Source organism: Rissa tridactyla, chromosome 9 (genome assembly GCF_028500815.1).
Source record: "Rissa tridactyla isolate bRisTri1 chromosome 9, bRisTri1.patW.cur.20221130, whole genome shotgun sequence".
Taxonomy (NCBI): Eukaryota; Metazoa; Chordata; class Aves; order Charadriiformes; family Laridae; genus Rissa; species Rissa tridactyla.
The window spans coordinates 35,531,703-35,546,783 of NC_071474.1; the positions used below are offsets into that span (position 1 = coordinate 35,531,703).

A 15,081-nucleotide genomic window follows, 5' to 3' on the forward strand; every position below is an offset into this window, starting at 1 on the left:
GGACTCTGCCGCTTGTAGTTACTAAACCCGGGCTCCTTGGAGGGCGAGGCGTTAAAAATAGACCCATATGCCTTATTTCAGTGAGTAATTCATGTAAGAAGTGGATAGCTTTCATTGTTTCTGCTAAGCAGAAAACACACCAATAATTAACAGGTTAATTCTAACTGAGATTATTTAAATCCAGGAATATTTTTAGGACATTGCCCTTTGGGGAAATAAAGGGAGTGTGCTAATAGTGAAAAGTATGTGTTTATATTTGGAGTAACAACAATGCAGAAATTAAAGAGAATTAAGAAAGACATCAAAAGTCCCCATCCCATTTCTGTTATTAACTCCTCCATTTCACATTACCGTGCAGCATTTCTGAGTGTAAGCAGTCCAAGTTTTAAAATGTTCTTCCTTTTGAAGACCTGACATGTAAAATGGATGGATTTCTGAGCTTTTCTATCCGAACTAACCGATCTAGCTAACAGGTAAAGGGCTGTACAAAGGATAATTGTGCTCCATTTATAAATATTGTTTGCTTAAGCAACCCCCAAGAAGGCCAAAATATTTAAACATTCACATTTCTGCTAGTCCCAGTGATGTGCTACTGTTGTTTTCAATGCATGCATGATGTCGTGGGACTAAACTACAAGGTTTTAATTTTAAACAAGTTTTTAAAGAATTGTTTGGGTTTAAAATGTCCTATGTGATTTGAACAACGTTGAAAGGCAAAAATGACTTAAACTTCTCTTCTGAAATTGGAATATTATTGTCAGCTTGCAAAATAAATGGAAAATTGTATTTTGTTACTGCATAGGAAGTATGCTTTTAAGATTGCGTTATTTTTTTAATGTTTTCATATGCAGTTTGCATTATTTTGAATGACCTTACTGAGGAGAGAGACAGTAGTGGCAAAGATTGGATTAGTTAAGGAAGATGTCCATTTCGATTGTGGTTTGGGAATGCAGAGAACCCTTAAAGAGTAAAGGCAATAAAATCACTCTGGTACAATCAGATCACCCACCCGTTGTTACAGTATCCAAGATATCACCAGTCTTAATAGGAAGTTTTTCTCTTTAAGTGCTTGTTAACGTATTGTTTAGCTAATTTCTCTAACTTACCCACCATTTGATTTTGAATATCCATATATAAATTATTATTTCTGCTTTGGTTTTCTGTGAGATGAAACATATTCATGTACAATCCTATTATTTACATGAAATCTGAAGGGGTCAAATTAGTGATGCCGTGAATGCCAAAGTTAAGACTCAATAGCCTTGGTGACTATTAAGCAGGTATTCTTTATTGCAGTGCCAGGCGCACAGGGGATTGCACAGGATTGCATCACCCCTGGAAGATGCACAGAACTCCTGGTTCACGGCATCATTAGTTTACAAAGCTGATGGCTTATTTTTCCAACAGTGAATCTTTTTTCTTTTTTTTTTTAACTTTTGTGAAACTAATTGTGAATCCACATCAAGTCTCTTAAAATCAGACCCAAATCTTTCCAACATTGTAAATGATGGACAAGTGTGCTCTGGGAAGATAATACTTTTGCAATGAATTCTGATAAACAGTAAAGCATCAATATATTTCTCAATTTAGAATCTTAGGTTGGTTATCAATAATAAATAAATTCTACTTTAGTTAATTACTTTCTCCCTTGTTTTTTACGTTATAAAATAATTCACCTTTTAAAAGCCAGAAAAAGGTAAACAGAGTGGCACATGCAGCAAGTGCAATGCCGTCTCTGCAGCACAGAGAGAAGAATACATTAAGCATTGCTCCTTATGCAAGATTTTGACATTAACGATTTACGAGAATGAAGATGACATGTCATTCCCCCATTCTACTTTCCGATGTCAAGGCAATGGAAGGGTTAACTCTAGAAAAATTAATTATACACAATCCCAGAACAATAGTAGTTGGGAGAGGGGAGGAGGGGTGAATGGAATAGTGGTGGAAGCCTGTTAGATGCAGAGCGGAAAACTCCCATGGACTGCAACACGGCCAGCATTTCACCCTAAGCGTGGATTTCCATAGTGCAGAGCCAATACACCGGGTATACCCACCGTTCATTTTAGGATGAAGCAAACATGTTACAACTGACACCTGTATCTCCTATGTTAGATCCAAAAGAGCTGCTCTACAAGAAAATCTCCCAAACTAGTTTCTTGTTAAAGAGAACTTTAAGAATTTAGATTGCTTACTTGCCAGATTTCTCTGCTTTGAAATAAAATAAGGACTTTATTAGAAGTAATATCCAGTTTTCAGCTTTCATGAATGGGAATGTGGCCCCTTTTCCAAAAATTAAATGATATGAAGCCAAAGTTGTTTTCATGAAATGAAGATCCATGATATAGACCCATTTTTTTGTCCTGGCAGTTTAGTATTTCTGTGTGTTGGATGAAATCATGTCAGAAAATTTTAGTATCTTACAGGACTTTAATTAATTTAATCTTTTCTTCCCAACAGCTCAACATTCTCTACTTTGGAGGCTCTTTCTTTTCCTTTTGTCGATAAAGATGAGAAAAAAGTGGATATTGGAGGATTTTCATTTTATCTTGTTTGGTGTGCTCTGTCTCCTTTTCATAGATGGAGGTAAACTAGAACAAGTAAAACGTAAGTAGTCTTCAAACAAAGCTGTCACATTCACCCAAATTTGATGTTTTCCTTCTGTTTGACAAATGTGATTCAGAAAAGACCTTCAAACAAGAATGTCCTAAACTGTGGAACTGCATTCAAAACCTCCTAATATTCTTCCTCCTTCTAATCCTACATTTAGTAGAATCAGGTCACACCCGCGTTTGGGGCACATTTTCCTGAATCTGTACAGGTTTCATTGCATCATAAAGAACATAACACATCAATTGGAGAATCTGTTTTATTTCAAATATCCTGAATCAAGAGAGTGCTTAATTCCATTTTAGTGACCTCTGTAAACATCTGACGGATTATCTGGATTTTGTCCTGTGTGTAAGACTATTGTGTTGAAGTTTTCAGCTAGTGTAAAATTCGTCCAAGACTGTTCTGTTGTGTTCCAAAAACAACCTCATATGAACTGGATTAGACACATCCTTTGAGAAAATTAAGAGTCTAAGCGCTGTCAAAAACTTGATGAGAAGAATTGAAAAGAATACAAACAAAACAAAGGGAATATTTCTAGGAAGCCTGTCATCTGTGGGAGATGTTAACACATTTCAGAAAGCATGGCAAGGAGGAATAACTACCCAAGTAAGTCTAGGAGTTATTGGCTGCTACAGCCGTGTTACTAGCTCTCTGGAATGTTCTCCCCACCTGCATAGGCTGAGTTTTGGCCTTCTTAGAAAGGACATTGTTTGCCCTTCAGAAGTAGTTAAATTTTTCAGCCTCGGTATCCGCAGTTTGTGCTTCTAAAAAGAGAGTGAGTTCCAAAAAGGCTGCCTTCTCTGCCGAACTTACTCACAAGAAAACAATGTGCAGGTATCCCTGCTCAAAGAAAGCACAGTATGAGAAATTATCAAACTCCACTTCCGCCATCAGGTTTTTTGCAGATCCCGCATTGCATTTGTCATGCTTTTGTGTGAAGTGAAAGCAGATCACTCCGCAGTTGCTACTAGTAATCCCTACCTCTTGCTACCTTCTTTTAGCCCAGTAAATGTGAAGAACGTCCCTTGCTTGGTTATCATTTGGAAGACAGGTATTTTGTTTGATACCTTGAAGTATCATCTATACCGAGGGTGATGAATTAAGCTGAACTTGGACATCATTAAGATAACAGGAAGGACTTCTTGCGGAAACACATAAGAAACACCTTTTTGTTGAAGAGATTTGAGTTTTCAATGTGAAACCACAATGTGACCACAAAGGGAGAGACAGGGCAGTAATGTCTGATAAGTACATGGATACCTGCAAAACTGCATCTGCAAGATTAGAAGTGCTTAATGAGAAGAAAGATATTAAAATATTTTGAATGCTGATGCATGTGTAAGTCAGCACAAATTGTTCCGAAATAGTAGGACAAACTTCTTTTTTATTAGGTTGTTAAAATATGGAGATACTGAACATGCAGTGTAAATACAGTGCATTTATCTTCCTTCTGCTGTCCCCTTGTTCAAAATCTCGTTGCTGTACAACCTGGAATTTTCCTGAGCTGAGCCAATTACTTTGGTTTTGCAGTGAAAAGGTTTTGTTTCCTATAAACCTGTCTGAGCAATCAAGCACTTTAATTTTGTTACCTAGATGGGATCTTAGCCTGTGTTTTTGCAGGTGAAAGGATAAACTTACCCTGTATGAAAGACATTTTGTCAGCTATTTCAGGAGCTGCAGTTTTGGAAAGATGGGAGGCCATGTCATTTATTTTGGTTTGGGAGGTTAGAAACAAGAGCACATGAAATTAAGGGCATTTCTGTTGTGTGATTCTGCAGGGAAAGAAAAAATAGTTTACAGAAAACACTGCACACCTAAAAACACTTAATAGGCACGCAGTGGGAACATTCATTCATAGCTCTTTCCATTCTTTACTGTTTTACAGATTCCGATACATACTGTGTGTTTCAAGATAAGAAGTATCGTGTAGGAGAAAGATGGCATCCTTATCTAGAACCCTATGGCCTTGTTTACTGCGTTAATTGTCTTTGCTCAGAGGTAGGACTGCTGAGTTATTGATCCTACAACTTCTCCTTGCTTAATTGACTAGAATCCTTTATGTTGTATCTACAATTTGACAAAGCCCAGACCTGTTTTCACTAGTGGGTCCCGATCATGCTGCAGGAAGTAGAGGCAGGTGATCCCAGCGAAGGGAAAACATTTACAGAGAAGGCCAATACTGGCAAAAAATACTTGCATGGGGTAGACAAAACAGCTCCTTAACTAGCCAGAAGCTTTGTCAATGCTGAGCATTACATCTGGAATAACTGGACCCCACTACCTAAATATACAATCCTTGCAGTTCCATCATTCTGGACCATTATGCTGAACCTGAATTTGGTAGTGTTTTGATCTATGTACAATGCCCACATCTTCAGAGGCATTTCAAAGCATTTGCTGCCCTAAAGTGCTGAAGGAACAGGCTTGGATATCACCATTTGTAATAATCTATGAAAGAAGAATGAGATGCTGAAAAATGAAAACAGGATATGGGGAGCAGAGAGAATGGGGTAGGATGTGACAGGACAGGTCCTTGGCTCCCGTCAGCTGATGCCTGATTTGAAGACACAGCAGTCACAGATCCCCTAAGTATGTCATATACAGCAGGGCAGGGGAGAGGGGGCAGGAAAATGAGGGCAGAATATGTCCCTTGGAGTACTTTAAAATGACTAAGCAATAAGGGATCTTAATCACTAACACATGAGGCACTCCAGATGCAGAGTTTTGTCTGCTGTATTTAATGCAGAATAAAGTTTTCTTGGCTATTTTCCCCCCTGCAAGTGTAAAATATTGGGCCCCTGTGCAGCATTTGCTCTGAGGGATCTGCTACTACAATTCAGTGCAGAGATGCACAAACAGTAGTCCTACAAGCTTGGCTGCATCTCAGATCTGTGCATCTGTAAGAGAAAAAGCAATGTAATAGGAAGAAAAGGAAAACTCCCTGGTTATAGCAAAAAGAGTTTCCACTTACTTTTGCTGATCTATATGCAAAGTTGAAAACTTGCTCAGAGTCCATGTGTGTAAAACACTCATTAAATTGCTGGAAAGCTGTGTCTTGAGTGGGGATGAAATTCACTGGAAACCCTAGAGATCTGGATACAAATCATTGCTCAATGGTTTTTAGGAAGATGATAAGACAGTCTGGAGGGTTGGGAAAGTGCACGGAATGCTCCTCTAGAGAACAGCGCTGCTGTGATCCAGGCATACCTATGCACTGTGAGGATCCAACAAATGGAGTATATTTTATTTCTTTCCTTCGCACATGGGCATGGAAGATCAGAGTGACAGTTCAGGGCAATGAGGCTGGTAAAGAAGGAAACTACTTGTGGTAATTATCAGTACATGCAGCTCAGAAGTGCTTCTGGACTCCACTTCCTTCTTTGCTCTGTTTTATCTTTGTTGTACCGTGAGGGTGCAAAATGTAACTTGGGGTTATTTCAGCTGAAGGATGCTGAGGGATCTCTGGGATGTGTCTCTTGTTGCCTGTAAGGAAGACTCCAAAAGACAACTGCAGCATCCAGCCATTCATTTGAGTTCGTCCTGGCCAAAAGAAGTGCCCTCAGAACACTGACCTACAGTAAAAGCTCCAGATCATCAGGAAACTCTCAATAATTTATAATTTTAACAAAATTAAGGGTAGATAAGGCATTAGAAGACCTGCCATGACACAGCACAAGCACAGACCTTAAACCAAATATTACAGCATAAAAAATGAAACCGAAGTGTGCCACAGACAGCAAACAGGAGAGACCTAAGTGTAAGGCACTTATGATTCCCTGGCAGTAAGTCAGTTAGGCAATGGATATGTCCTACAAAGTCTCAACCAGCAACCTACTTCCTCTCACTGCAGAGAAAAGCAAAAAAATCCCCAGGGGTCTTCATCATGAGTGTGACCAAAATTTCTTGTGGCCTCAGACATCATGGTCCATATGATCTCTGCACAAAACAAGCTATATCAGCACAAAACAAGCTATATCAGCCAGGCAACAAACCAAGATCTCTAAACAACAGTCTGTCCACCCACCCCCTCAACACACACACTTCTAATGTTTAAGAAAAAGGTGAGACAAATTAACTAAACAGAGGCCAAATTATTCAGCCTGGGATTAAAAAAAAGAAGCCTTCCTGGTTTTGTGTGTATGTAGTATTGTATTTTTACAAGTTATAATCTACATACTTAAACCAGAGTAAAGCAAAACATAATTCAGTGTTCTCGCCTTGATCCCCTTTCTTTTACAACACCTCCTTCCTCCCCCGATACACAGTGGAGACCGTTGACTGTTACCGTCAAGTAAATTGGAGCACTCACCACTTGTCAGATCATTATTTTACTCTTTAAAATGCAGCAGCTTTTTGCTTGTGTTCATAGTCAGATCTGCAGACTTCAGGGGCTAAAATGAATGCTCTCCACGCCTAGCACTGCTAACACAGCTCAGGAGGGGAGATGCACTGTTACTCTTTGGGTATCCAATGCAGAAATGCTAACCGTAGCCCTGACTCACAGAGACCTGCAGGAGCTTTAGTCTTACTGAAGTCAGTAGGGCTTGGTCTCCCAAGTATCACTGCGAATCGAATCATAAAATCAGTCTTACCAAGCACAAGATCAGTTAAAATAGTTCTGTCCTGCTGCGAACAGTGGAGTACTGCAGGCAGCACTGAGGAGCGAAGTAGGCCTGCAGAATTTTTACCACAGCTGATCACGCACAGAGAGTTTACGTTCACCTCAGGAGATTTCACGGGACTAATAATAAAAAGGGAGTGAGGCCATGGAACAGGTCAAGTAAGCAACGTGGAGCCAGGCCAGCAGGCAGTGCCAGCTTTTCTTCTACAGTAGTGCTTTACAGGTTCTCGGATGATGGTCTACTGGGAAGGAGCTGTGCAGACCAGTGATAGTCCCTATCCCAGAAAGAGCCTACAGCCTAAAATTTGCTCCTCCTTTATAAAATCAGTATATTTAATTTCAATCATCATTGGAAACAGATGGTGATATAATTTTTAGTGTCTTTTTCCAAAGCAGATGCACAAATGTAGTTCATGGCTAGTAATGATGTAACAGTATGATTCCAGCCTGTGGTCTGCAGATATTTAGGAATCAATGGATTATTTAGAAAGAGATGGCTAGAAAAGCCTACACATATGCTATCTAAGGAAGTCTGCACCTCCACTGGAAACATTTCAGTGCTCCAGAAGGCATATGAAAATGAAGTGGGTTTATTCCCGACACCACACAAAACTACAGTCATAGCATAGTATCAGTGTTCATGCTGAAAGATCTTTCTTGCTATAAACATGAGCAACTCAGAGCTAAATGAGGAGGATGAATTATAGATGGGAAACGGGAATTTGAAATGGATAGTCTTTTTCTGTTTACAGACACTAGACACTGGAGAATGACAATTCCCTGTGTTTTAATTATAAATCAAACTTAGATGTGGTCAAATAGAATATTATGTTAATGACATGAATAATGAACACCATTCCCAAGACTTGCTCGTATTTCTTAGAAAAATGGCTACTTACCAAGTTGTGTTTTTTGTCTACTGGGGAACCCATAAAATGAAAACAAAAGACTCTCCACAGTTTTCAGGAACAATTACAGACGCTATTGTCTCTTGCGGTCTTGAACTAACCCTCACTGGAGGATATTTCAGAGACCTACTATTCATTATCTGTGTCTTAGTTTTGGAAATGCAATTCCTAAACATAATCTGCTCAAAACAAGAACAGAAATGAAGATGGTTGCAATCCATTTTTAGGCACTTCCTCTGATTTTAACATTTGAATAGATTTCTGCTACATTCTGACCTCCAGCATAAATTCAGAAGCATTGAAAGTACTCTGGGCTTACCCTAGTGTGAGTGAAATTAGAATGTTGTAAAAAGGCATTTGTTTTTAAAATATCTAGATGCAGAATAGAGCATGGAAATTGGTGAGACAGCCCCTTTCATTAAAGTATTGTATTATGTTCCACCTGCAGAATGGAAATGTACTGTGCAGCAGAATAAGATGCCCAAGTCTACACTGTCCTTCCCCTGTGCATGTACCACAGCTGTGCTGCCCAAGATGCCCAGGTAATTTCTATTAATGACATACAGTCCTTTCTGAAATAGTTATTTAATATCCCAAGTAAAAGGAAAATTAAATGTCTGTGCTGTAAAACTTCTGTGAAGAAAGATCCTTCTACATCATTTAGGTCATGAGGGGCTTGTCCTGCTGTAAGTTACAGTATTTCCTGCAGTAGTTTCTTTTTAGGAAATCAAAAGTATAGATTTGGGAAGGGATCAGGTAAGCTACCAAGTCCAGTCCCCTACAATCCATGCACAAAGTAGCAGAAGTTTCATTGTTGGGGTCCATGGACTGTCTGCTCCCTGCTCCTTCCCTTATCTCTAAACTCCACCACAATAAAACCCCAACCCACAAACTTTGTAGGCTTCTGCTTTTCGTAAGAGCAGGCTAAAATATATGGTTATTTGCAGCAATGGTTCTCTGTTAACAAGCAATTCAAAATTGCTGTGGCAAATGTGCATTTGTATAGTATCACTGTACAACCAGTCTGGTAACATTTGCCTTTTACATCTCAGCTTCATAATTAGTTGAGGCTGTTGTAAATCATAGAAGCAGTGCTGTAGAAGTTTATGACTATATAAATCCAATTCGATACTGTATAGTAAATTCCTCCAGACTGTACATTTATTATATGCTCATTATTAAGAGCCACTGTATGAAAGAGACTAAGCAGGATCTTTCACGAGGCTGTTACAACATTCCCGACATGGCCTAATGGCTGGTAGATTTGACTGGAGCTTTTCCCTAAATGTCTGTCTTAGTGGCATTTCCATTTATAAAAGAGTATTCATGCAGCATCATAGAAAGGGGTTTTATTTGATTTTCTCCAGAGAGTTTCATTGTCTGAGGAAAACAGCTGTTCCCTGACCAAAACCTGTGAGCAGGAGTCAGTATACAATGGTGGAGGGACATGAGTGCACAAGTCAGCTTGCTGTTCAGCTGGGACTGGAGTGCGGTCGTTGCACTTACTGGAGAATAAATGTCACCCACCCATCAATTTTTGGTAGGATTCATCTGTCCTGACAATTACATACGTCTGTAAGATGGGTATATCAATGTCTGATCTAGAATCCTTTTTTAATCAGTGATGAGGAAGAAGCATTTCAAGCACATAACTCATCTGATGCCATTCTTCTTGTGTCCTGGGATGAGATTCATCCCATTCAACTTTAGATCTAACACTTTGGCATCTAGTTGATGGCAGAGTTTTATCTATGATGGTCTAATACATAGGAAAGAAAGTTTTTAAGGTAGTGTGCTTTATTTGACCAACTAATGCTATTAGATTAATCGGTAAGATGCTGGGAACATGAACTCCTTTTTTGTTTTCAGATCAAAAGAAGGACTGATGTGCCCCAAATCTGGTCTGTTTTTCCAGCTAATCTAAACTTCAGTTGGCAAGGGAATCATCTAGATACCCTTTACAGCTGTTGGAAACATGCTGTCCCCAGAGGGTGATTCATCCTGTCACCCAGATTGAGAAGAATTTTTCCCTGTCTCTCTCCACTGATTATGAGGGAGCACAGACAAATAGGTTATGCTAGATGCTTACTTTTTTGACAGCTTAAATTAAATCACAGAAATCCCACTCTTAATATGTAATTGGCATTTGCGGTCAGGAACTTTTTCTTTTTTTTTTTAATATCTCTGTACAGTATTTAGTATACAAACAGAAATGCTTCTAGATTGACTGGTTTTGCTTCAAGTGCTCTTTGGCAGTGAACTGTTTGGCTTTTTTCTGTTCATGAGGCTGTAAGTGTTGTGGTACCTATCAAGATTTTAAAATATTCTACAATGACCTAGTAAGGAAGAGTAAGGGACCCTGTAAATTCCCACATCGTTCTTATCAAATTAAGTTCTTGCTATTCACAATCTTCAGCTAGAATTTTGTACTGGTGTTTAAATTGACAAATCCAGAAAATTATCAGAATGAGCCTTCCCTGAATTGTGATCCATTATATTCTCTTAACTGCTCCTAGAATCTATTTGTAGTCTATCATCTGCCACATATGATGGGGCATTAAATTGCTAGCTGGGCAGCATCTCATTAAAAATAGGAGTTACACTAAGGTTTATTTTTTCCCTAATTGAATCTGTAATCCAGATAGATCTGCGCCAATGTTAGGCAAAAGAGGACCAGCAATCTCCTGAGATTTCAGGGGTTATTTGCATTCTGCTTTCTGCAGTGATTATGCGTATCATATTTGGTGCTCTATCTTCAGTGGTAATGTTCATGCCTGATCTGAATAGGAATCTCAAGCATTCCTGCACATCTTATGCCAGCTTTCCATTGCCATGTGTCTGGCATACGATGTCTTTTGTGCAGCATCCCATGATATGCAGGCAATTCACTTCTCTGGTTTCCCTGGTTATTTTTTAATGGAACGTGCCAGAGCTCTGGCCATTAGCCATCCATTCGAATTACTCTCATAAATGCTTATTATATTCTGTCACGTGTGTTTCCCCTCAGTTTCTCAAGCCGCATTTCAGAAATGAGTAGTGCTAGTCACAGTGACTTTGGGCTCTTCCTCCTACCTTTCTGCAGGCCTTGTAGAGTGTAACTTCCCAAATAACTGCCTCCTTATTTAATGAAGCAGAGGTAATGCCAGGAGGCAGCAACTTTCATTGGAAACTGAACTTCATAACTACCTAAGTGGAGGAGCTGTTGAAGGGATTCCTTTGAGAAAAGTTGGCACTGCTCTCCCCTTGGAATTAACGTCTCCTGCATCCATAGTGACACTGGACTTGCTGACACAAAGAGATGCAGTGTTTGTATCCTGTCTCCCTGGCACCAGCCACCATGAATCTTAAGTAGTTGTCAGACATGTTATGAAGCATCTTCTGCTTTTCACCAGCGGTTCAATCCTACCAGCTTCTACCACAGATTCACTGCTGACTTTTTTTTTTTTTTTTTGAAACTTATTCTTCCTAGCATTGGCAAATTCCAGACCTGTGTGTCTTGTACAGAACTAGATATTCCTCCTTTTTGCAGCTCTGAAGAGTATTTTGCTGTCCGAATTAGATCTTATCATCACCCATATGTAACCAAAAATACTAAGTTCACATTCATTGGGACTCTTTTTACACATTAGTGAGACCCAAAAGGACATCACATGCTTCTGAGCTTGAACTCTTTCCTCCACCTCAGAATGCTCCAGGCATCATCAGAGGAGAGGAGATTTACAGAGTCAGGGAGAGAATCCACCATCATACTTAGAGCTGGATCAGCTCTTTAGCTAGAATGGACTTCAGACCTCCTGCCTCCTGTCATGAAAATAAACATCGTGTACAAGTTCTTAGCTGCAGCTGTCTTTTATAGCACTACTATGGACAGTGCCTTTATAGACGGAACATTTATTGTAGATTGTATCATTTCTACATGGAATGATTGCGAATCAAAGCATTTAGAGTCTAGTTAAACATTTAAAATTTTTAAGTGCACTCTTGAATATGTAAATCTAAGATGGAGGAAGCTTACATCAGAGCAGAAATGCACAATTGCAGGATTTAGAAAGGGTTTCCATATTCCACTTGCTGGTTTGATTTCTCAGCAGATAAGGCTGCACACTGCTGTACGAATCAGCCCATCTGGCTCCAGTATTTTTTAAGCTTGCTGCCCCAACTAAACACACTGACTTCCAAGAACATTCGTGATTCGTAACACATTTAAGTTTAAGCTCCTTTGGTAGTATGATTTTTCTGTATCAAATTCAAACCACTTTTCTGATGTACTTTTCATTGTTCTTTAGATATTGAAATAACAACAAAATGCCAGGTGGTACGTATATACATAGCTGGACTAAATACAAAGATGGACCAGATGAGGTATCTCACCATAGTGGTCTGAGAACATCACCTAAAAATAAATGAGGCTATGTCTGCACAGTAGACTGCAGCATGACATAGTAATACCTGCATCTTTGAACTAGCTATTTTAGATCCTGGAAGCATCCTAGTTAGGACAGCGCAAAACTCACTGCACTGCAAAACTTGCTTAAGAAGCAGGAAAAAAGCACCTGCAATGAGCTCAGTGCTACCTTCTCTCAATTCCTTCCAGTAACTGAGCTGGTCCAGGTAACACACTGCACTCTGTAGTGTAGATAGTGTTAGAGAGACAGCCTTGCAAGGTATGTACACCACCTGTTGACCTGATATGCATCATATATGTAAACACAGAAGCGTGTGTGTAATACAGTGTATCTCGCACTGAATTATGACCAAAATCTTCAACCTAGGCAGTTGGAATGCTCTTATGGAACAACTTTCTACTGCAGAATGCATGTACAATAAACCATTTGGTGAAGAGATTTTGGTTTTACCCAGCTCACGCAGCAGAGCTCCCAGGCTCGCAGTTCTAGTTCTCTCACCCTTCTGTTCAGAAAAACCCAATCAATTTCACAAATATTTGTGGGATGGAGGAAGGCATATTGTGCCTAACTCTTCCATTCTCTATGCAATTCTTGTTGCTACCACCTGCCCATATCACTCAAGTGAGAAACTCATGGCCCAGATCTCACTGAAGTTACAAGGGGTTTTAATTGCTTTAAATAGATGATTGTAAGGCCTGAGTAGGAAACAGGAAAAACCATACAAATACGGTAATATTAAGAGATGTTTAGGTAGTCTCTTACTGAGCAGGTACTGTTTTCCGTGCTGTTAGTAGAACAGTTGTTACCTCCCATATAAAACGTATCTCTGTTGACTGATGCTACACTCTGAAATTAAAGTCAGAAACACTTCAGATCCTGAATTCCAGACTGAAAACAGACTATTATAGCAATAGTGAAGATCCAGAATTTTTATGAGTAACCTGGCAAAGGGCATATCATCCTTTTAAAAGGTGTGCCTGAACCGATACGCATGGTTCAGACACCTAAGTAATGAGAATTTGGAGATGGATCCAGACTTCACATATGACTTGCAAAACTTTAGAATTCTCCACTGTCCAAAAGATCCGATCTCTGCCCTACCATGAAAGACCTTCTAGGTCCTCAACCCTGACAAGTTGCGAACACAGAAACCCTGTTGCTTTCTGTATGTTAATCAGTCACTCTTGCCTAAGTCCCCAGGCAGCCGAATTTCTTAATGAACTGTGCTGCCAAAACACCCACTTTCCATCTTACCCCATAGAAAGATTTGAGACCGTTGGTCATGAAATGGTATAAACAATCTCTGATTTCCTTTCTCTTACATAATGGTGAAAAGATTAAGGAAGAAGGCCACAGGGAGATTCTCAGAAGAATGATATGCAGATAGCATTTTTCTTTCATGATTCTTACTGAAATGTGAATTTGACAGTAGCAAATATTATAGCTACTGAAAGTTGATACATGCTGTATTTTGAGACAATAATAAAAAAAGGCATCTTTCAAAGGTGCCTCCTAAAGGCCTAGATGTAGTTCATGAGATGAAAACAACAGCGCAATAACAGCTGTCATTTTATGAAAGACTTGATAAATTATGGGTAAATCTTACAAAATCCAACACTTGTGGAGAACAACAACAGCCTGTAAGTAAGTGATTTGGATACTGTATTCTTAGTCCACTATACACAGCTGATGGGAGCGCTGTGCTTGACACACAAAGGGTACTCCGGCTAGCGGGGATTAAGGAACAGTGGAGGACAATCTCTACGTAAGTTATTGATTGAGAATGGTTAAATCTTGGCAGAAATGTTCAGATGAAAAAAAATATTAAGGCAGCACAACATTATAATAACTGCGGTTCCCTTCACACACCTCTTTTTTAGCCGTCAACAATTACCATTGGAGGAGTTCAAACATCTGACCTGACCTACATGTCACCTACAAAGTCTAATCTATCAATGACAGCATACTGTACCGCATGTACACCTGAAAGTCCCTGGAAGTGTCTCCATACAAAACACAGTGTTAAAAAAATGAGGAAAAAGAAAACTCAGTATGCAGAAAGAGATTTCTGTACAATTGCTTTTGGAATACAAGAGTAGGGAAACTTCAGGAATAATCAAATGAACTGCAAAGCTTGAAAGTCCTACTGGTTTTATTCTTTGCTCACACATTTTCGACACTTCTGCAAGCAGTTGAATTGTCTGAGAGATAATACAAAAAGCTAGAGTCCTAAAAATCTCAACCATTTGAAACCATTTTCTATGCTTGTCTGAACTGTTCATCCAAAGAATAAAATCTATATATTCTGCAACTGATGCACGGTATGTAACAGGTTCACAACCACCTTAGTAAAGAGTCCTACAAGGATTGTCTTCCTGACACCAGGAATAGACAATTGGCACTTAAATGACAGTCCATTGACAGAAATATGAGTTTGGAGCTATTGGCACATCTCAGATTTTAGAAAAACTGGACACATTCTCAGCATCCTGCCCGCTTTGTCACGTGTCAGACATGAGCGTCAGTTCATGGA

The 15,081-nt window shown here is 39.3% G+C and overlaps 1 protein-coding gene across 3 annotated transcripts in view; it reads left to right on the plus strand.

Moving 5' to 3' along the window:
• Window positions 1-15,081, plus strand: part of CHRDL1 (chordin like 1) — a 44,557-nt gene that overhangs the window by 1,158 nt on the left and 28,318 nt on the right. For 2 of the 3 annotated variants that reach the window (XM_054215326.1, XM_054215327.1), the window contains exons 2-4: window positions 2,461-2,607; window positions 4,499-4,611; window positions 8,591-8,684. In XM_054215326.1, the coding sequence (XP_054071301.1) occupies window positions 2,511-2,607; window positions 4,499-4,611; window positions 8,591-8,684 (304 nt within the window). In that variant the 5' untranslated portion in view covers window positions 2,461-2,510. The remainder of the gene's footprint in view (window positions 1-2,460; window positions 2,608-4,498; window positions 4,612-8,590; window positions 8,685-15,081) is intronic. The other variant, XM_054215328.1, reaches the window with a different exon arrangement.